The sequence below is a fragment of the Eumetopias jubatus genome, unplaced genomic scaffold, assembly GCF_037043125.1.
Source record: "Eumetopias jubatus isolate StellerSeaLion01/CBP00866 unplaced genomic scaffold, mEumJub1_p1.0 scaffold_10, whole genome shotgun sequence".
Lineage (NCBI taxonomy): Eukaryota > Metazoa > Chordata > Mammalia > Carnivora > Otariidae > Eumetopias > Eumetopias jubatus.
In genome coordinates this window covers 96325628-96350221 of record NW_028274816.1, presented here as the reverse complement: position 1 = coordinate 96350221, position 24594 = coordinate 96325628, and the positions used below count along the sequence as shown (strand labels likewise).

General features: G+C 36.1%; 1 protein-coding gene across 1 annotated transcript in view; it reads left to right on the top strand.

Moving 5' to 3' along the window:
* The window catches only part of TANC2 (tetratricopeptide repeat, ankyrin repeat and coiled-coil containing 2), a 347897-nt gene that overhangs the window by 190516 nt on the left and 132787 nt on the right, over positions 1 to 24594 (top strand). Inside the window, exons 5-6 of the mRNA XM_028087521.2 lie at positions 13527 to 13675; positions 19669 to 19855. Of these exons, the coding sequence (XP_027943322.1) occupies positions 13527 to 13675; positions 19669 to 19855 (336 nt within the window). The remainder of the gene's footprint in view (positions 1 to 13526; positions 13676 to 19668; positions 19856 to 24594) is intronic.

Below are 24594 nucleotides of genomic sequence, written 5' to 3'. Positions count from 1 at the left end.
TTTAGATCCTTTATTAGCTACTGTGGTTACCAGGAGAAAATATTCATGATTGAACAGTTGAAATGTGAGGTTACTTTGAAAAGAAAAGAACTAAGGAAACTTTCCTCAATCAATAACCTCTAGTGGTGTTAGGGAAATATTTGCCATCTCCAGTGCTGTGATCATCAGATGACTCATTCTTGTAGCTCTTACACCACTCTCTCCTTCCTCCATCTCCACCAATCATCATCCCATAGACACTAGCTCTTTTCTACCACAGTTTACAAGATTATATTAAGAATTATCTTAAGAGATCAACTATAGTACTGTAACCCCATCACCTTTACCACTATTATTTTTGCTTATTATTTCTTCTATTTCTTTTTTCTTTTCATACCCCTAATTATTTTTGTGTGCTGGATTTAATATTTGAAAATATTTGTAGAAATAACCTGAAGATAGGATGATGATTTTTTTTTTCATCCAGGGAAGATTTGTATTTGCTTCTGCCACCTGGGACCAGTTTGATCCAAGTTCAGAGTTTATGGTTTCCCAGGCTAATCAGATGACATAAGTCAGAATTGCAAGGCCTAGTTTACTTCTGGTTTATCTTTACCCCCAGGGTACAGTTAAGGGTCTCAGCCCAAAGTGTGGGTTACTTTACTAGAATTCCCGCTCTTGGCAGATCCTAGACTCCAATTTTGTTCCCCTGACCTTATGAGATAGACAGAAGCACAGCTCAGCTGTGCAGTCATTTCTTCCCTGTTAACAAATGCCCCTTGTTAAAGTGGCCATCGGTGCTGGGCGAGATCTCCATTCTGGATTTTAATCTTCTTCCTGTTCTTTTGATTTATCACCATCTTGTTAGGTTTTTAATGCTTTAAAAAAGATTTTTTAAGGTATATTTTGTCAGTTTGTATTAGTTGTCATCAGCTAGAAGGTCTCCAGTTACTCAAAGGTCCCTGCCACCACCATTTCCTTTTGGGGCAGAGGGGGAAATTCTAGCATTTATATTTTTAGATTGCATACACATTCTAAAGTGTATAAAAAGACCATCTTAATTTTTCATTCTGTGCTCTTCATGAAGCTAAATGGGAACAGACTGTACACTAAAACAGTCTTAGAACACTACCTCTTTGAATAAACCAGTCTCCTTAAGTTCTAGGAGCTATATAATAAGAAGTTGAAATGGTATTATTAGCCAGGTGATTACTTGAAATATAAAGAAGTTCCCTTTTCAAACAGGCTTTTAGAGTTGATTCATGGCCTGTCTCTTTGAGCGAGTTGTCTCTTATTTGGACTTGGAAACTAAATCTCAGATTTGTATTTTACATCAAAATTTTGCAAGTTTTGCCTATAGTGGTTATATGACCCTTGATACTGAATTGTTGAAAAACTTGCCTTTCTGCTCCTGATCTCCATCTGGCCTCATTTGACCTGTTACCATTAGCTTGGAGAGGAAAATGTCTACTTTATCCAGCCACAGATCTCAAATGTATTTCATAGATCATTGAGATAAGTTCAGCATTATTATGTTTTCTGCTTTTATCTTAACTTCTACGATAGCCGTAAAAGTTCAGTTATAAATGTGAGTAGATGAAACTGATGTTTCTGTTGTTGCCAGGAAAAAAAATTAAATAGGGAATAGGAGTCATCATGCAAAATGATTAGAGAATTTCTTTTCATGTTTGAAGAGGATCACGGGCTGCTTGGCTCTGTTGCAAACCAATTTAAAAGAAATGTTCTTATCTGCTGGTTAATGTTTTATTAAAACATCAAATTTCAAAAGCCACACAATACATTTTTGTATTTACCACAAAATGACTAGTGTATATATTGAAGTCTTACCCTTCTATTAATCCATGTCAATCATCTTTGGCTACTCTAGAATAGAAGGCTACCCTTAAAATCTAAAGGTACTGTTTGTTTTATATAAGTAATTTTTCTATTTATAAGTCTGAAAGAACTTTGGTTAGAAATCATATATGTCCAAGTAAAACTTCCATTTCAGTCAAGGGCATAAAATATGGATGCTGCTTTCTGGTATCTTAACAGAACAATGGTGCTGCTTTTCTTAGCAGCATGTTAAAATTCTATACAATTTCTTAGCAGCATGTTAAAATTATATACAATGAGTTCTCTAATACAACAAATGCCTTATCTGGTCCCTAACCAAGTAACATTTTTTATAATGACAGAGAAGATATGCTGTTTGCCCTAGAGAAAAGAAAGATTTAAACTGTAGGTGAATCATCATGGCATTTTTCCAATGAAAGCTTTTAAATAATTATTCCTCAATCATTTCTTCTCAAGTATCCAATCAAGAAAAAATAAACACTAAAATTATCAAAAACACCCATCTGGACAATTTAATACATTTTCTCCCTTATGCTTACAGTTGTATCCACAGTGCTTCATGTAGTGACTAGTACATAGTAGATGTTCATTCAGTGTGTGTTGAATGAATGAAATGAACCCAAAAAGTCAGGGGAAGGCAAAATGAAACAGTATGTTATAAATATATGTAAATGACATAGATTTCTCTCTACAAAGAATATATCTTTTCACTGTCTAATTTACTACAAAGGGGTTCATAAGCTTGAGGAACTGGAGCTATATAATACTGGAGCTCAGTTTTGGGGGGAACGTGTCAGAGCCCCTGTGCCGGCTTCAGCACTTACTATGACAAAAAACAGCCCTGATTTTAACAGCCACCCATTTTCCAGTATTTATTAGAAAGGAAAAACGTTTAGGTAATCATTTAAGAACTAAGAAATGAAAATATAACCAGGTTTGCTTTGGGCGAAGCTAATCATAGGTTTTATAACTCTGTGAGAGAGAAAGAATGGGTTTCTTTATTTGATTAAATGTGGTACAAATTTCTGAGTTTTGAAATAGATGAGAACAAGTGGTTTATAATTAGCAGATCGTAAAGGAAAATGTAAACAGCTCGATGTGAAAATGCTAAGAGAATGCAGAGAGAATTAAGAGAGTCTATACACTGAGACTCTGTGCAGCCTGCCATGTTCGGGATGTAGATTAGGGGTTTGGATGCATTAACTATGAGACATTCATTTCTTTTTTTTTTTATTATGTTCAGTTAGCCAACATACGGTACATCATTAGTTTTTGTTGTAGTGTTCAACGATTCGTTAGTTGCGTATAACACCCAGTGTTCATCCCAACACATGCCCTCCTTAATACCCAATCACCCAGTCATCCCATAGACATTCATTTCTTGACACAGTTTTAGTCATTGTCTAATCCCTCTGTGGTTTGGCTACTTTTAAATAGAAGACACTTTTTTTTTTTTCAAATATAAAGTGTAAACCATCTCTGAAAGGAGAATTAATGTCATCAAGGAAAATGTTCAGCACTTGTTTTTTTACAGCATCCTATTTCTTGCCAGCATTATATTTCTCACATAGTTTAATTTACTATGACTTAATTGATTGATTGATTTTCTGTTTCCCCCCCATAAGACTATAACCTCCTTAAGAATAGGGGCTATGCCCCTTGTTCATAAATGTGCATGTAACACTTGACACAGTGCTGGACACACAGAAAGGACTCAGTAAATATGTATTGAGTTAATGAATGCTTTCCTATGTTGTCTATCATCAGGATACTGTTAAAGATAAAAGTAGGGGCTCCTGAATGGCTCAGTCGGTTAAGCATCTGCCTTTGGCTCAGGTGATGATCCCAGGTCCTGGGATCGAGTCCCGCATTGGGCTCTCTGCTCAGTGGGGAGTCTGCTTCTCCCTCTCCCTCTCCCGCTCCCTCCGCTCGTGCACTCTCACACACTCTCTCTCTGTCAAATAAATAAATAAAATCTCTTTAAAAAAAGATAAAAGTAAATAAAATAACCATATAAACAATTCGTATTCAGCAATCACATATTTCCTGGCAAAAAATGAGGTGGTTGAGAACATAGGCTCAGAAGCCAGACAGCCTGGACTTCAGTATTAACTCTGTCACTGACCTAACTCTGTAACCATGGGCAAGCAAGAAATTAATCTCCATGTGCCTCCCTTTTATTATCTGTAGGGTAGGGAACATTGTGAAGATTAAGTGATTTAATACATGTAAAGCACTTAGAAAAGTACGAGGCACTAATAGCCCAATAAATATTAGTTATTGTTGTTATTACTACTAGTACTACTATCATTATTAATATTCTAGAAATAAATTTAAAAGACTCTTTTAGAACAACATTAAATTATGCTGCATTTAATCCGTCTTGAACTTAGAGCTTTATATTTCTGTTGAACTGGTAAATCATCTGGAATTTGAATCTGAAAATCATTCCCTCAGCTCTTTTTCCCTACCTCTACCGTTACAAAACCAACCTCATCCATTTTAAGAATTTTGAGTATTACCTCCAAGAGTCCTCTTCCCTCCTTTTCCTGCCACCACCCTTCCAAGACAAGTTTGTTTTCTTTCTCTGTGGTCTCCAGCACTTCCTTTATTTATAAAATATTTTTTGTATCCATTGGCTTCTCTATCTGTATGTCATTGCTCTGCTTTGTTAACTGGTACAAGAGAAGTGGCCAAATAATTTTTAATTTTATACTAAATTTTGAATTACATAGAGCATTGTTTCTTTTTTATAATTCTAGACTTCTTTCTTGGAGGAAGAATCAGATATGGTGAATATTGTTTCAATCTCAAGCCCAGTGTGTCCTTAATACATTTTCTATAATTTTTAAAAATTAAACTATAAATACAGAAAGGCACACACATCATAATTATGTAGTCTTGATGAAATTCTCTGAAGCAAACACATCCATCTAACCACTACCTAAATCAAGATATAGAACATTACCAGTACTTTGGAAATTTTCCTCATGCTTCCCCCCCGCCCCCGCATCATTATCCACTTTATAACCCCTATTATGACCGCCATTCTGTTATTTCCTTTCCCCATTTTCACACTTTGTACAAATGAAATCATTAGTGTGTATTCTTTTGAATCTCTCTTCTTTTGTTCAATAGTATATTTGTGAGATTATCTTTTGCTGTCATATTTCATTGTGTATTTACTATTGATGGACGTTTTTGATTTTGGCTGTTATGAACAATTCTTCTATGAATATTTGTTACGTATATTTTGATGCACCTATGTATACTTTTCCTCTTGGTATATACCTAGCAGTGGACATGCTAGAGTTTCAGTATGTTCAGCTTAAAATTTTTCCCAAATTTAATGCTACCAATTTGCATTCCTACCAGCACAGCAGTATTTAAGTATTTTTTTACCCTGTATTGTCAGGGTTGGTTGTTTGTTTTGTGTGCCATTCTGCACTGTACATATGCAGTGGTATGTCACTGTGATTTTGATTTTCATCTCCATCTCCCAGTAATGTTGAACAGCTTTTCATATGCTTATTGGTCATTTGGACATACTCTTGTAAATTCTTGTATAGATTTTTTTGTTTATCTTTTGATAGGATTGTCTTTATTTTTCTTGCTGATTTGTATGGATTCTCTATATATTCTAGAAAGAAGCCCTTTGTTGGATATATGAATTGGAGATATCTTTTCCTACCATATGACTTGCCTTTTTGCCACCTTAGTGGTGTCTTTGGTGAACAGAAGTTTTTCTTATTAATAAACTTCACTAAAAGCCAGTCTTCTTTTGTGGTTAAGTGCCTTTTGTGTCCTGTTTAAGAAGTCTTTGCCTAGTCCTAGGTCATGCAGATATTCTATTAGTTTATCTTTCAGAAAATTTGTTTTACCTTTCATATTTGGGTCCATAATCCATATGGAATTGAGTTTTGTATATGGTATGATGTAGGGGACAGGTTTTATTTTAATTCATATCATATTGATCCATCATCAGTTATTGACAATACCATCCTGTTACTAAAACATGGCAGTGGCTCACCCTTGTCCTAAATAAGGTGAATTATATACGTATGGATATGCTTTCGATTCTTTATTCTGTTCCATTGGTCTTTTTATCTATGTTTGTGTCAGTCATACTCTGTCTTAAGTGCTTTAGCATTAAATCTTGATATTAAGTAATAGAAGTCATTCTTCTTCAAATTTTCTTTACTATTCCTGGACCTTTCCATTTCTGTGTACGTTTTAGAATCTTTTATTTCTTATGGTGCTGTATTCTTTATTCAGTGTTCTGGGAGCAAAGCCTAACACATAAATACACTCCCCCCAAATAGCCAAAATAAAATAAGAACTTAAAATTTAAATAGCTTTAATAAGCAGAGAATGTGTGAAATTTGTATGATTTGTTTTGTGTAAAATAGTCTTACAGTGATCATCTAATTTTGTTTATCATGTTCTAAATTCATCACTATTAAAGAAGTCGCATTAGAATTCCACTCAAGGAAAGTACTATCTTTGTTTACAGACATACCTTAATTGGGTGTGTTTGGTTATAAAAATGCCTGGATGGTCATGGATGAGACAAAAAGATGGGTAAAACATTCGGTATGAAGAAGAGGAATTTTTTTTTTTTTAGATTTTATTTATCTATTTGAGAGAGAGAGCACAAGCGGGGCTGGAAGGGGGCAGAGAAAAAGGGAGAGGGAGAAGTAGATAGACTCCCCACTGAGCACGGAGCCCACCACATGGCTTGATCCCAGGACCCCAAGATCACGACCTGAGCCGAAGTCATACACTTACCCAACTGAGCCACCCAGGTGCCCCAAGAGGAATTTTAACCGCAAATATTTGGTATGAGGATTTAAGAGGAATTTTGAGAGTTATGAGAGCAGGTACCCTGGGTAGAGGGGTGGTAGGAAGTGATGCCAGCAACATGGTAAGAGACTGGAATCAAGGATGACAGTATAACCTGGGGTTAAGAGCTTGAGTTCTAGATCCAGATTGCCTGGACATCCGCTCACTAGACATCTGAATTTGGATAAACTTACTTATTTTTGGGTAAACTTACTTATTCTTTCTATGCTTCCCTTTCCTATTTGTAAAAGAGGGATAAGGTACCTACCCTCGTAAGGCAGATATGATAACTAAATGAGTTAGTATGTATTACACAGTACCCAGAAACAGTACCTGGTGAGTTAGTATGTATTACACAGTACTCAGAAACAGTACCTGGCATCTAGTTAATCTTCATATGTGCTAGCTGCTGTTATAATTAATAAAAGATCATCTGTGTTATCATCTGAGATATATTTTTATTTAAGTTCTGTTCTTGATATATTTCCCTACCCTTGACATACACAATGCATCCCCAGGAGGTCCTGTGTAAGAACAAGATGTGTTGAAGACTGAAAAGATTATTAGAATCTAGTAGTGCAGAAAACAAACCCCACACTCGGGAAGGAAACAAACTAAAACTTCATTGTAAGCCAGAAACTGAAGTAATTCTAGGAATCCTCAGAAGTAACAGATTGGGAGCACCTGGGTGGCACAGTCAGTTGAGTGTCTGCCTTCAGCTCAGGTCATGATCCCAGGGTCCTGGGATCCAGCGCTCCGTCTGTAGGAGCTCCCTGCTCAGCAGGGAGTCTACTTCTCCCTCTGCCTCTGCCTTTCCCCCTGCTCATGCTCTCTCCCTCTCTCTCTCTCTCCCCCACTCTCTCTCTCTCCCCCACTCCCCCACCCCCCAACTCTTCCATACTCTCTCTCTCAAAAAAAAGAAAAAGAAATAACAGATTGGACACTCTGCGTTGAGAGTACATCCAGTTTGACAAATTTGGTTTTTTATTTTATTATGTTAATCACCATATACATTAGTTTTTGATGCAGTGTTCCAGTTTGACAAATTTTAAAGGGTAAGATGTTTCAGGGTTTCTCAGCCTCAGTGCTGTTGACTGTTGAGGCTAGAGAATCCTTCGTTATGAGGAGCGCTCTTGTATAATGTAGTATGTTTAGCAGAATTCCTGGTCTCTCTCTACTAGAGCTTATGTTCACTCAAAACCTTATACATGGGTGTTTGTAGTAGCTTTATTCAGAATATCCAGAAACTGGAAACAACCCAAATGTCCTTCAGTGGGTGAATGGTTAAACAAAATGTGGTACATCAATGCAATGTATTACTACTACTCAGAAAAAGAAAAAAAAGAAAAAGGAACAAACTATTGAAACAGGCAACAATTTGAATCGATCTTAAAAGCATTATGCTGAATTTTTTAAAAGCCAATCTCAAGTATAATTTCTTCTGTATGATAGTCTCAAAATCACAAAATGGCTCACAGAACCCAGGAAAACACTTGAGTATTACCAGTTTATCATTTGGGATATCTTTTTTTTTTTTTTTAAAGTAAACTCCATGCCCAGCATAGGGCTTGAACTCATGAAACTGAGATCAAGACCTGAGCTGAGATCAATAGTCAAATGCTTTACCAACTGAGCCACCCAGGCACCCCTCATGAGGGATATCTTTAATGATACAAATGAACAGTCAGATGAAGAGGTACATGAGGGGTGGTCCATAAAAGTCCTGAGCACAGGAGCTTCGGTCCTTGTGGGGTTTAGGTACACCATCCTCCCAGTATGTGGATGTGTTCATCATCCTAGAAACTCTCCAAACCTTATTGTTAAGTATTTTCATGGAAGTTCCATTATGTAGGCATGATTGATTAGTCACTGGCCATGGCTGATTAACTCAACTTCAGCCCCTTTTCCCCTCCCTGTAGGTTGGGGAGTGGGGTGAAAGTTCCAACCTTCTAATAACATGGTTGGTTCTCTGGTAACTAGCCTCCATCCCACAGCTGTTTAGAGTCACCTCAAAAGGGGTTATGAAAAACAAAAGATGCTTCTCTCACCAGTCACTCAGGAAATTCTAAGAGTTCAGGAACCCTGTTCCAACAACTGGGAACAAGGACCAGATATGTATTTCTCATTATATCACAGTATCACATATAAGCAATATGCCTGTAAACAAGTTGTCTCTTATGTAGACATTCTCACTATTTATAATATTACTTTCCAGTGAGGGAGCCGTATAACATACTAGTTGGGAGCATTGATTCTGGAGGCAGGGAGCCTGGGTTCTAAACCTGGCTCTGCCATTTATTGCTTGTGCTTAAGTTTTCTTATCTGTAAAATGAGTGTAATAATACCTATTTCATAAAGTTGTTATAAAAACTAAGTTAATATTTGTAAAGTGTTCAATGACTTGTACATAAGCACCGTATGTTAAATAAATGAATCATATAATCTGTCTTATTTTCCACAGATTATAAACTTTTTAAAGTCAATGACTGTACCTTCTCCACATTATATAAATCCTCATAGTACCTAGTACATAGAAAATACTTGGTAATCATCAGAATAGCCTCCTAGAAGAAAATGAAATGGAGCCTCAGAATATCTAGAGGTCAGGAATCTATGCTAAGAAGAATTTGGAAAACCTTAGCTAGTTTAATCTATAGAAGGGGAAAAGGGTAATTCATCAATTTGAATATAGCAGTTACCTTTTTATTAAGGAATAAGAAGCTTTCATTCTCGGGGTGGGGGGCAGCAAGGACCATGTAAACTTAAAAAATATTTGTGAATAAAAATAACCCTATTGGGGCGCCTGAGTGGCTCAGTCGTTAAGCGTCTGCCTTCAGTCATGATCCCAGGGTCCTGGGATGGAGCCCCACATCGGGCTCTCTGCTCGGCGGGAAGCCTGCTTTTCCCTCTCCCACTCCCCCTGCTTGTGTTCCCTCTCTTGCTGTCTCTCTCTCTGTCAAATAAATAAAATAAAATCTTAAAAAAAAAACCCTATTGATTCTATTATATCTGTTCTGTGGCAGAGAAATCTATTTTTGTTGACTCTCGGAGAGGACATAGGGAAGAGAAAATAGAGACCGTTTTTCTACTCCGACATAAATTCAATGAAAGTTCTATATAGATTTTCCACAGATGGGACACTTGAGTTCAATAATAGTGTACAAAAATACACATATAGTCCCTTCCTCTGACCCCTAGGTTATAACTTTAGTAGATAATATAAATGTAAATGTAAACTGAATAATAACAATGTAAATCACACTTTCTTGCCATCATGGAGTGGTTTAATGTTTAAGACTGAATATCATAAAAACTTAAGAAGCTATTAAATTTTGACATTGAACCATATGATATTATAGCTAATGCTTACTGCGTTGACAGGACATGTCTCTCTCCAAAAAAAAGATTTTTGTAAAGTCCTATAGGATCTGTGCCACTGTGGATTTTTATAAAGTTAGACTAAATGTATCTGAATGAAAACAAAATCTGAAAAAATGTTGACCGTGAATCAAGTTACTGTAAACAGGCAATTTAAATAAATTATTTCTACATTACATTTAGAGTAGATCATACTATGTTCCCTGACTCCTTTTTGTTCTCTATTTGCACTTGAGCTTAGCCAAAGGCTAAGAAGCAATTATAAATTCTCTCTTTGGAAAGAAATTTATCTTGATGGTGAGTCCAAGGAAAAACCTAATACTGACTTTGTTTAGCGTCCCTCAGTGAATTTGAAAAAGAATTAATTCCTATGGTTGGTGACCACTGAAAAATAGCCTAAATAGAAAAAGAACCTAAAAAGCAAATTGTATGAAAAGAATGTAGCAGTCTGGAGACAGAGGATTAAAATGAATACCAGCGATCAGAAATTGGGGGGGGGTCTAAATTTCAGGGCAAAAATGAACTTTAATGGGGTTTCTTTTTGGAGTGATTAAAATATTCTGGTATTAGAAAGTGATGGTGGTTGCATAACCTTATGAATATACTAAAAGCCACTGAATTATACACCTTAAGAGGATAGAGTTTATGGTATGTGAATTATATATCAATTTTTAAAAAATGACCCTGGGGGCACCTGGGTGGCTCAGTTGGTTAAGCATCTGACTCTGATTTCGGCTCGGGTCATGATCTCATGGGTCGTGGGTTTGAGGCCCGCATCAGTCTCTGTGCTCAATGGGGAGTCTGCTTGGGATTCTCTCTCCCTCTGTCCCTACCCCCCACTCTTATGTGTGCGCACGCTCGCTCTCTCTTTAAAAAAAAAAAATGACCCTCACTGTGGGGGAAGTGCTAGTTGGGCTCATGTGGCATGGGGTAGGACCCCAAGCAGGGGGAGTAGAGCGTTTGTGTGCAGGGTGGCAGTGAGCAGCAGTGACATTGTATTTGAAGGTGGAACAGATTAAGTAAGGATAGTGAGAGATGTCTTACTGTTGGAGAACAAGTTTACAACTTTGGGAAAAAAAGTTTGGGGAAAAATAAAACCTAGAATTAACCTTATGGTACTAAATTGGAATTAGAGCATCACCAGGAACTTTTGGGGGGTGTGTTTGTGTACAGATTTACAAATGAATATAAGGATATGTGACTGTTGTATGTATGTATACATGTATGTATGTGCATAATTATACTGCCTGCCTCTGTCCCAGTGGACCTGGAGGACAGTAGCATCCTAAAAGCAGTGAGCATATATGATATTCTAAATGCCTTTCCCCACTAAAAAGAACCAGGGCTTCTTGGAAAAGCATCTGATTCTACGGCTAGGGCAGGGGAAGTAAAAGATGAGCCTGGAACATCTCTTACTTTCCCAAAGAAAAGAAATGCTCAGACGATGACACAGGTGTGTCAAAAGGTTACAAGAGCCAAACTGAAAGGGCTTACCCTGGCCAAATCTGGGACAGTTGAAACAACAACATAAATAATGATAGTAACAGATTATAACTCATTGAATATATAGGAATCACTGAGTTCAGATAAATAGATAAGGAAAAGAAACTAAGCTGTAGAAAGAATGATGGGTTTAGAAAAATCACTATTTGGCATGGTAGTAATTAGTTCAACCAAGAAACATTAGTGAATGCTAAAAGACAGTGGGCAAAATTTCATTGAGGAGAGAGTCAGACTGATACTTTTACACTAACAGTGTCCATACTATCATTATTCATAATATCCAACAGATGGAAACAACCCCCAAGTCTGCAACATCAGTTGAATAAACTATGGCAATATACATACAATGGAATATTATTTATTTATAAAAAGGAATGAAATTCTGATGCATGCTACAACATGGATGACCCTTGAAAACATGCGCAAAGTCAGATAGGCAAGACATAAAAAGACAAATATTGTGTGGTTCCACTTATATGGTACCGAGAATAGGCAAATTCATAGAGAAAATAGGATAGAGATTAGCTGGGGCTAGTAAGAGGGGGGAATGGGAAGTTTTTATTTAATGGGTACAGAGTTTCTTTGGGGGAAGATGAAAAAGTTCTGGAAATGGACAGTGGCAGTGGCCATACAACACTGTGAATGAACTTAATGCCACTGAATTGTACATGTAAAAATGGTTAAAATGGAAAATCTTGGTATATATATTTTATTGCAAACATATTTTTTTAATTTAAAAATTTGTTGAGAAGTAGGATGTATTTACGCAGACCCAAAATGTCCCTCCACAACATACTTATTAATTACAAAGGGAAAAAGTGTAATTTTAGAGCCGCAAAATCTAGCAAACACTACTATAACAAAGTGATCTAAGTTAACAGCATCACTTTTGTGATAGTCCTGCCAAAAATGCATAACTTAACTCAAATCATAAGGTAACAGGAGATAAATTCGAATTGAGGGACATTGTGCAAAACAACTGGCCTATAATCTTCAGAAGTGTCAAGGTCATGAAAGTTAAGAAAAGACTGATGAGCTGTTCCAAATTAAAAGAAATAAAAGAGAACTGAGAATGAAATGCACTGCCTAACCCTGAAATGGATCCTTTTGCTAGAAAGCACATTACTGCGACAAAACTTAAATGGGATCTGTGGGTGTGATCATAATAATGCCAAATGTTAGTTTTCTGAGGTCTGTGCTGTTGCTGTCGTTATGTATGAGAATGTCCTTGTTTATAGGACTCTAACTGGGGATGATGGGACATCATGTTTATACTTTCAAAGGTTAAGGGAAAAAAATGTTCTTTATACTATTCTTGAAACTTTTTTATAAGTTTGAACTAATTTCAAAATCTTTTGAAAAAAGAGGGGCACCTGGGTGGCTCAGTCGTTAAGCATCTACCTTCAGCTCAGGTCATGGTCCCAGGGTCCTGGGATCGAGCCCCACATTGGGCTCCCTGCTCCGCGGAAAGCCTGCTTCTCCCTCTCCCACTCCCCCTGCTTGTGTTCCTTCTCTCGCTGTGTCTCTCTCTGTCAAATAAATAAAATCTTTAAAAAACAAAAAACGAAAAAATCTTTTGAAAAAAGAATATTTATACAAACTTTAAGAGAAAAGAAAAAGATAAAAGAACCTGAATGAAGGTGGGGATTGTGGCAGGAGCCATGTCCCAAGACCAGGACTGAATTGGAAACCTAACTGCAAAAGAAATAGGAAACATCTTCTATTCAGTAAATTACAAACATTCTCTCAAACCCAGGTTTCAAGTAGATACATTGAGGATAATCCGAGTAAACGATATATCAATTATAATATGCAAAAGTGGGAAAATCAGCTTCTAGGCAGAGATATGGTAATTTTGGATTTAGAATGAAAATGAAGGGAATGACCAAATTCAATGTAAGAATAGTTGCAGGACAAGGTCATTTTATTTTGAAAGATTCATGTGTTTCAATGTCTGCCTGTTATAGGTGATGCTGAACAGGAACTTGGTCCCCCTCCATCTGTAGATGAAGCAGCAAACACACTCATGACTCGTCTGGGTTTCCTCCTTGGAGAGAAAGTGACGGAAGTTCAGCCAGGTGACCAATACACCATGGAAGTACAGGATGAAAATCAGGTAAACTGCTTGCTGTCACCTGCGAAACGTGGAATAAATCAGCCTATATTATACAGGAAAAATGTTGCAGGGTGTGTGTATGTGCGTATCCCAGTTGTTGAATAACTTTTGAGGCCTGAAGATATAGCTTAATTTTCCATCATCACTGTATTTCTTTACTTTATGAAACACCTTTTAGTTTCATTCTTAGGTTTAAAAGGCCACTTTAAAGTTTTGATTCATTTATGGAATGAATGAGGAAGTAAATAATGCATAAGCCAAGAAACAGAATTGACATTTATATGGGCACTGTACCCAGAAATTATAGAATATACATCATTTTCAAGTACATGTGGATTATTTACCAAATTGACAATATGCTGACTAGGTCTCAGTAAATTTCGGATTACAACTACTGTGATCATAGTAGAATTAATCAATTACAAAATGATAACCTTGAAAATGTTAGCTACAAGGTAATTTAGAAAATCCCCCAAATGTTTGGCTATTAATATACTTCTAAATAGCCTTTCAGTCAAAAAAGAAATCACAAGAAATTAGAAAATATTTTAAACTGAAATAATAACGAAATATAACAATTTATAGTGTGTATTTGTAGTATATAAAACTTAGAATTAAAGAGGTACTCAAAAATTTTTAGTTTTTTTTTTTTTAAAGATTTTATTTATTTGACAGAGACACAGTGAGAGAGGGAACACAAGCAGGGAGAGTGGGAGAGGTAGAAGCAGGCTTACCGCGGAGCAGGGAGCCCAGTGTAGGGCTCAATCCCAGGACCCCAGGATCATGACGTGAGCCGAAGGCAGACGCTTAACTGGTTGAGCCACCCAAACGCCCCCAAAATTTTTAGTTTTGAATATATATATTAGAAAAATGAAAATCTGAAAAATTATCTAAATATTCATGTCAAAAAGTTAAAAATTATCAACAATTTGAAAAAAATTTTCTTTCATAGATTTTTTTTTTCTTTTAGCTATATTTTAGTTTAAATGTAGCAAAGGAAGTAGACTCAAATTCATTTGTGTGGTCTTCATCTTTAAAATGTATGTCCTGTAGTGAATCCTTTTATTCTAGAAGATGACAATTTGAGTTCGTTTTGTCTATTCTTAACAAATATTTGTGAAGATTCTATATCCTATGTTAGTTTTGTCATAAAATAATAGTCTTCAAGGATTATTTGGATATATTTATAGATCATGTGGATAATGTTCAGGTGTTCTGGAGCTCTCTCCTGAGACTTCTCTACATCCTCATTCCCTCAGTCATTGGTTTTGCTGGCTGCACATTATAATCACATTATAATTACAGTTTTTATAAAATTCAGATGCCTGGAGATTCTAATCATATTGAAATTCCTCCGTTCTTTTTTTTTTTAAATACTCTTAACTCCTGAATTGCCTCTGGCCCTGCCTTTCCCCTGAACTCCAGTATATTTCCAGCTACTCCCTTTGCTACGTGTGTGTCCAAGATGCAGCTCAAACCTAACATGTCAAAAACTGAAGCCTTACATTTTTTTCCCAGAACCTGCTCCTTCTGCAGTGTTTTCTCTCAGAGTAGTTTGTATCACCTTCGTGCTTTGGACAAAAGCGTTGGAGCCATTCTTGAGTTTTCTCTGTCAGATTACACATTCACTCTTTCAGCAAATCGTATAGGCTTTGTCTGCAAAGTATATTCTGAATCTGCTCCCTTCTCTTTACTTCCACGGCTACACCTGAGTCCACGTCACTGTACTCTCTTGCCCGGGCTACTGCAATGGTTACTGGACTGTAAGGCCTGGAACTTTTGCCTGTTCTCGTTACTGCCGTATCCTCTGCATCTAGAATAGGGTCTAGCATTGGTAGGTGCTCAGTAAATATTTACTGAATGAATAAATAGCCTCCTCATAGGTCTCTGCTTCCACTCTTGCTCCTCTGTAGTCTGTTCACACAGTAACCAGAGTGATCCTTGTAAAATATGGATCTGATCTTTTTGCTTCTGTGCTCTGAATCTTCCACTGTTTTCTCATCACATTTAGAATTAAATCTGAAATCTTTAGCATGGTCAGAAAGGCACTGCCTGGTCTGACCCCTTGCTACTACCTCTCCTACACTGCCTACCCCCCTCCCTTTCATCTGCAGCTCTGCAGTGACACTGACCTTCTGTCATTCCTCTGACACAGAACATTCCTTTAGTACTGGAAAGCGCTTCCCGCATAACTCACTTGCTCACTTCATTCAGTGCTCTGCTCAGATGTTCCGGGAAGCCTTCCTTAACTGCTGTTTCTAATAGCCACTGCCCACCTCTATACCCCCTTATACTGCTGCTTTATTTCCTTTATAACTCTTAACCATTAATTTATTGCACTCCATATTTAGTTGTGAGTTTTTGTTTTTGTTTTCTTGTCTGTATCTCATACAAGAGTGTAAGCTTCATGATGGCAGGGATTGATGGTTTTTTTTTTAATCAGTAACTGTGTTGGTATGCTATGCCCTGTGAATAAAAAAATGGGAATGATATATGCTGAGGGCCTTTTTGATATTGGTATAAGTAAAACATCCATTTTTATTTTCTACTTTTTATTTCTTGATATTCATGTAAAGTTAAAATGTGACTATTCTAGTGATGACCAAGGAACATGATGTTACAGTATGAGTATTTGCCAAGGATCCTGTTGTTTCTAATAATAGAAAAGTCACTTACATTTATAGTGAGCAGAGTATAACATAAACTACTTCAATTAAAAAAAAGAAAGAAAGAGAAAAGTCCCTGAACGAGGAAGTAGAAAATCTGTGCCCTACTTCCAATTCTACCCCGTATGACTTTGTAAAATCAGACATTCACTTAACCTCTCTGAGCTTTAGGTTTTTCATAGGTAATAACAGCTGACATTTATGAAATGCTTCCTACATGCTAATCGTTGTACTAATTGTTTTATTTGTACTATTTTGCTTAAGCTTCCTTATACCGCAGTGTGGTAGGGTCCATTGATATTCCAGATTTCAGATAAAAAAGTGGAAACAGAGTGCCACAAAGTGATGGAATAGTATTCAAATCCAGACGGTCTGCTTTTACAACCTCTGTTCTTAACAGTTGCACCATACCATTTCAGTGTAATATGAAATAATAATACCTGACAGGATTGTTGTGAGGATCAAGGTAAATCACGAATATGAAATTACTTTGTAACCTGTAAAATGCCATATAAATAAAAGGTGTAAAATACTATGCAGTATAATTAGTATATAAATATATTGCAAGAACTATGATTTGGGGAAATTATTTGATAGCTTTCATTCTTTAGGGCAGTTTCTTATTCACATTTCTTAATGGGGGAAATAGTACTCATTTGCCTTATACTTGGTTGAAAAGGAGTAAATGAAATAATATTAAATTTTTTTAAATGGTAAAGCATTGAACAAATGTAAAATACTATTAATGATTGCCTTCTGGGAATATAATATACCATGAAACTATCTTGGAACCACAGAAGGAAGTGACTAAATTGATCATTGGAATTTCTAGTCTTAGGAAGGTTATTAAGAATTAGGAGGTCATATTCATTTGGTGACTTTCTTCCGAACTAAACAGTGTGCTAACAAAGGTAGATTTCTTTGTTTAGGAAGGCCTGAGGGTAATAGCATCCTCAGAATTATACTAGAAAGGACAGAACCCAGCACAGGCAAGTCACATGTATCGTTTTTCTACAAAAGACAAAGTACTGAAAGTAATATTCAACCAACCACTATATTTTCTTCACTCGGTAATTTCTGGAGTGGTAGGATATACTTTAGGAATTCCATCATCAGGTTCTTACCTTGAATAATTGTAGAACCTTTAAGAGACCTTTAGGAAGGATCCTTTGGGATCCTTCCAGAGAACACAATGGAAAAACCACTGAAAGATTTTATAAGTGGTGTGGTTTAATTAGAGGTCCATTTTAGCTTAAAGCATGGAGAATGGTTAATGTTATCTTTCGGTGTCTAGAAAAGATAGACTCATTAACTAGCTTCCTTAAATAAAGAGGAGGCCTGCTTTTTAAATCATAAGCCATGAGCAAATTTCTCCTTTCTAAACGGCTTGATCTTTAAGCTTTGCTTTTACAGTTAAAGGTTTTAAAGCATACATTCTGTGATACAAGCTTTATTTTGTAGAAGACAACTTGTAGTAAAAATAGTGTCTTTTGGGCTTAACCTCCACATTGGCTGTATTATGTATATAATACAGTTTCCTTTCTCAAAGAACAGACTGAGAATCTTGTCTAAAAATGGAAATGAGTTGCTATGGAAGTAATAGATTCAGATTCATACTAAAATGGAACTTTTTCAATATGGAATGACTATAGATATATTTAATGTAAAAAAAAAAAACCCTAGTATAGTTCATTTCATCTACCCACATATTTTTTTAAACTGAGAGTGAGGAGGTTAAAAATTGCCATGTTAGATTCTAACTAGGGAGGATTCTAATTCAGTAAGTCTGGGGTGTGGGGCTCTGCATTGGGGAGCTTGCTTTTTTACATTCCATAGGTGATTCTACTACATGCCCAGTTAAAACTCATTGCTTTGGTAGGCCAACATCATTTTATAAAAATAGAGGAGATTACAAAGAAATTGAAACTCCCCCCTCCTCTGGAGAAAAAATGTAGGTAGAAGAGAAATGGCATAGATCAGAGGGCTTATGGTATGACTAACAAAAATCAATTCCTAATATTATTAATGTGGTTGAAAAGATTTGCTTCATTGCAAGGTTCTGAGAATGTCACTTTTGCTTTAAGTTGAATATAGCTTTTATGACCTAGTTATAGCATTTAAATTAAAATCAAAAACTGGATTCAACACATGTGATTAAATACAAGGGAGTGTATCTAAAACTTAGGATGAGTAAAAGAGCCTTAATTTTCTCATATTTAGTGATTAACACATTTTCCAGTCAAGTTGTTAAATGTAAATCTTCAATTTTAGTGGAGAGAATGTGAATAGTGACTCTATAGGTAAAGAAGTTGAAAGGTTTCTTTTATTATTTTATTTGTTTGTTTGTTTGTTTATTGTTAATCACCATACATAACATCATTAGTTTTTGACGTAGTGTTCCATGATTGTTTGTGTATAACACCTAGTGCTCCATGCAGAACGTGCCCTCTTTAATACCCATTATATCATTATTCTTCCTTCAAGTAATTTTGTTACTGATCATTTACCATTTTAAGAAGGATAAAATTCTTTTAGTATTTGAAAAAATATATACTTTTATTCATTATTTTGGCAATTTATTTAGGTAGAAAGGGCTAAAGAAAAGTGGATTTTCATTAAATTAGGTAAGCCAGGATATATTGCCACCAATCTTTTTGGTGATTATTCATTCCTTCCTGTCAAAAACTAAACTGAGGTGACCTCAGATATAAGAATCATTCAAGATACAAAGCAATCTCAGCCTATAATCAGTTTCTACAGAGAAATTATTAAGTTTTGCTTTAAATGAACATTGTTTTTGATCTATTTTTTAGATAGACTTTTAGGATAAGGCATTTTCTCTGCATTCATTTATGTCTCAGGGCAGCCACCTATGTATCGAAAAAAATGCTTATTTGCATTAGAGCCTTATTTTTATTTCACCTTGGCTGCAGATTTTTTTTTTCAATCCAAAGAAAAGTATTAACAAGACTAAGTTCTAAGCCTTCAGAATAGTTTTATTGATAGGAAAAAGCAAGGACAACTTGCAGTTAATTAAAAATCCTTCTATGAATTCATAGCAGTGATAAAGAATATTTGTCACTAGAAATTTCTTAGGTGGAAAAACTGGCCACAGTCTCTGTTTGTGTTAAATTTATCAAGTTGCACCTTAATTGTATGATGCAGAATCTCTTATCCTAGAAGGCAAAAAACAACTAGTACCTAGTAGATGTAAAAGCTATGTATGTAGATTTTGTCCTTTTTCTCATCAAAGCATATGTTTTGCCATAAGATACAGTTTACTTTAACAGCAATCAGTTTATCTTGTTTTTCATTCCAATTTTTCAGACCTCAGCAATCACGCAACGGATAAGTCCCTGTTCCACCTTGACTAGTAGCACTGCCTCCCCACCAGCCAGCAGCCCCTGCTCCACCCTCCCGCCAGTCAGTTCAAATGCAACTGCCAAGGATTGCAACTATGGGGCTGTAACTAGTCCAACCTCTACCCTTGAAAGCAGAGATAGCGGCATTATTGGTGAGTTGATTTTTACATTAATCATTTTGCAGGGTTTTTTTCTTTTTAAAATAATTACATATTTTCAAAAATTCTGTGTTTGAATTGTTGAGAGAGATATATATAGAATGTGTCCTTTTCTTTTTAATGATGCTGGAGAGAGAAATAAAGGTAAACAAAATGAAAGCTATCCCTCCCTGCTTAACCACTTCTTTAAAGATATTACCTGACAAAAGGAGGGGTGGATAGAAAAAGTTTTGTCTACTTCTCCCTGTAAATTCATCTATCTGCCAACAGAAGTGGTTCAGAAAATGTTCATTCCTCACTGAACTAGTAGAGTTTGATGGAGGTTCTTGGTTCTTCATATATGTATTGCTTATTGTATACTTATTAAGGGGAGTCAGTCAAATGGAAATGAGTGAAGTTTTGGGAAATGAGGAATCTGAAGAAAGGGAATGCACAGAGAAGAAAACAGGAATGAGCACAGAATCTTAGGCATGTTCAAATTGAGCAGGAAATTGGAGGTGGGAGAATGAGCCAGTGGACAGGAGTAGTCAGACAAATAGAAGAATTGGAGCAAGGCCAAAGAAGATAAAAGGTTCAGGGAAGGGATGAGGAGAGGTTGGTCAACAAATGACAAAAGCTGAAAAGGCCAGGCATAAAGAAAATATTTCTTCCTCATTTGGCTTCCTTCTAAAAGTTATCAACTAAAAATATTTATTTATTTAGATGGTATAGCAGATATTAATGCCATGGCAACTAAATCTATCTCTCCTACTTAAATGCATATATATCAACATGTGAATTTATTCATTTAAAATAAGTATTAAGTAAATGAAAAGAATAGTTTTTAAAGATTTTATTTATCTGCGAGAGAGAGAACGCACAGGTGAGCACAAGTGGGGAGGAGAGGTGGAGGGAGAGGGATAAGCAGACCCCCCGCTGAGCAGGGAGCCTGCCGTGGGGCTCCATCCCAAGACCCTGAGGTCATGACCTGAGCCAGAGGCAGATGCCCAACCCACGGAGCCACCCAGGTGCCCTGATGAAAAGAATATTTTTACAGCAAAGTTGCAGGATACAAAACGAACACACAAAAACCAGTTGCATTTCTACATGCTAACCATGAACAATTCAAAAAGAAAATTAAGAAGACAATTCCATTATAATAACATCAAGAAGAATAAAATACTTAGGAATAAATGTAACCAAGGTAAAAAAGTTGTACACTAAACAGTACACTAAACTAAGACAAGTACACTAGACACAAAATATTACTTAAGAAATTTTAAAAGATTTAAATAAATGAAGATATATTCTGTGTTCATGGATTGGAAGACTTAATATTGTTAAAGTGATAATATTTCTCAAAGCAGTCTACAGATTCAGTGAAATTACTATCATAATCCCAACAAAGTTCTTTGCAGAAATAGAAACACCGATCCTAAAATTCATGTGGAATCTCAGAGGACCCTGAGTGGCTAAAACAATCTTGAAAAAGGAGAACAAAGTTCTCCTTTAGTAGGACTTGTGATTAAAATAATCTGGACCTGATAGTCATGAAGATTTTTTTAACTTTTTTTTTTTTAAGATTTATTTATTTTACTTTTGAGAGAGAGAAAGAACGAGTGGGTAAGGGGCAGAAGGAGAGAGAGAGAGAAAGAGAGAGAGAATCCCAAGCAGACTCCCCACTGAGCACGGAGCCTGCCTCAGGGCTTGATCCCACGACCCTGAGATCATGCATGACCTGAGCTGAAACCAAGACTTGGACACTCAACTGACTGTGCCACCCAGGCGCCCCTAACTACTGCTTCATTGTATTTAATACTATAGGACTTTCTGTGTTTCTCTTTCTTTTTGAATCTGTTTTCCTTCATTATGGTTTTTATCTTTTTCAAATTTACTGGTATAAAGTTGTCCAAAATATTCACTACCTACACCAGGAACCTGAGCTAGAGAGCTAAGAGGAGTCCGTCCTTCCCCCATCCAAATTTCTCATCCTTGGATTTTATTTTCATCTTTCTTAGTATTGCCTTGGCAGTCCTCATTATCTTAGACTTAGATTAATACAAATGTAACTGTTATTTCTGCTTTTCATCTTGTCCTTTCCAGGTCTGATTTTTTACACAACCACCAAAATGAATTAACTGAAAAGCAATTACTCCTTTGATTCCGTTACCTAGAAGGTGATAGTGAACTACCTGAAAATCAAATCTGATCATATCACTCCTTTGACTCCCATTTACCTATAAAATAAAGCCCAGGCCCTCCTGATCTGACCATGGCCAATTTCTCCAGCCTTCTGTCCCACTATTTCTAGCCCTGTATGTATTGTTCTAGTCACATTAGACTTTATTGTTACCTGATGCATTTCAGTTTTTTCCTCTTTGTGCTTTTGCTCATATTGACCATTCTGCCTGTAATCTCTCTCTTACATATGAATGACTCCTGTGGATTTTTTAAGACTTTGTTAAGTATTCTGCCGCTACCACTACCACCACCTCCCTTCAATTTTCCACTCCAACTCCTACCCAGTATATTCTTACTCCATGTTCCCAGTAACACCTGAGCATATAGATGTCATGGCATTTAATGTGTGGTATAGTAATTAATTTTTGAACCTGCTTTCCACCATTCAACTGTTAATTTCTTATTAGCAGAAACTTTGCCTTACTCATCTGTATCTGCAGCACCTTGTTCAGTAACTGGAATGAGGTAGCACTCTTGGTGCTTAGGTAAATGTTTACAAATGAAAGGAGAGCTGAAGGGGAGAAGGAGTGGGGCCTGGCAACTTGCATTCTTTTTTTGATAGTGCTTAGAGTGACCATTAGATACAAGATAGGTATTAGATTTATTAGATTTTGAACAAATAGAGATTAGAATTCTCCATTGACTAATTTTGTTCTCTTAAATTCTCTTTATGATTAATTTTAGCAAAATGACTTTTTTTTTTAAGATTTTTATTATTTATTTGACAGAGAGAGACACAGCGAGAGAGGGAACACAAGTAGGGGGAGTCGGAGAGGGAGAAGTAGGCTTCCAGCCGAGCAGGGAGCCCGAGGCAGGGCTCCATCCCAGGACCCTGGGATCATGACCTTAGCTGAAGGCAGACGCTTAACAACTGAGCCACCCAGGCGCCCCAGCAAAATGACTTTTATAATCCCAGCCACTCTTCTTCTTGGGTTCTTCTGTTGATATTGTTAGAGTGTCTATCATTGCATATCCTCTGTGTTGCCATATATAAAACATAGCTTTAGATTGTGTTCATCCAAGCAGAAGGGATGGTGCTGGCAGATCAGACAAAATCTGCTTACAAGTAGTTACCTGTCAAAGGGAAAACCTAACACATCAGTGAATGTTCAAGGTAAATGTTCGTATGTTCTGAAAATTAAAAATGGGATCCTGCTTTGAATTACAGCTGGCAGTGTTTCTCTGTTTTTCTGATAAATTTCCAGAATTGTGTTCCTTGTACCATAAGTGCCTTTGTGGATAATAGATCTAATTTAAAGAATGATGAACTTCCATTCTTTAATGTGTATAAATACTGAAACATTTTCTTGCAAAATTATGAGAGAAGAATGAAAATAATATCTGGTCATCAAATTACTTCAGCTGTAGAACAGTTATCAAATTATATATGAGCAGTTTATCTTGAGAAATGTTTTGTTTCTCTTTGGTTTTTATTTTTTTAATGCAATTTGAGTTGGAAGAAAATTGAATACGGCATAAGTAATAATAGTCAAAGATACTGAGATACTGTTATTACCTTGGAAATCTCACGACTGACCTACCTTAACTGTTAAATATGCTTTCTTTAAGTATTTTCCCCTCTGATTATACAAACACCTGCTTTTCCAAATCTCATATTGCTTGCATTATTTCAAACAAAAACTTCCAAGATGGTCTGTTTATTAGTGCTCTGTATTTAAATCCTGCCCTATTAGCAAAATGCACAAAAGCTATTAAATGTTTTAATTCATGCATTTTAAATTCCTTTATAGGTCAGTTCAGTGTGATCCTTTGTGATGCACTGCATTTTCCACTTAACAGCTATCAGAATTTTAGCCATTCATGTGTCTGACTGTATCACTCATATGGTTTGCCAAAATGTATAGAATCCTAGTTACAAGATTCGGAATACTAGAAATGCAGACTTCCTGAAAAAATTTTTAAGTATTCTGAATATAAAAAGTTGCTCTCTAGGGTTCTAAAAGATTTTAAATAACTGTGACTTATTTGATTCTGTGTAGTCTGGATTCACCCCTGATGTGAGTTAATTTCTACCACAGAAAGCATTCTCTGTTCCAGTCATAGCTTCCCTCCCCCAATTCATAACCCTTCTTAAACAGGTGGTGAAACATCACCAACACAGTTGTCAGGTATTTGTATGGTAATTTTATATCGGTGTCTCTCTTTTTTAATTTTATGGGTATAACTCTAGTGGTGTAACAGTCTTATGTATGTGCCTAATAGATGATACCACTAATGATATGTAATCTATCAGCTCTATCTATCTATCTATATAGCTTCAAGCAAAAATCTTGATAGCTGTAACCTCCGCGAGATAGAGATCATCTTTCTATCCTGTTGCTTTTTCATATTAATTTTTAATAATAGTCCTTTTTGGTATGGTTATATAGCAAAATGAATTTAAGCATGGGTCCATTTTGTTTCTCCTCTTGTTTATCTGGAGGTCACAGTTCTTTCCAGAATGGTATAATTGTTGAATTATTTCTTTTAATCAAATACCAGAATGTTTTTAA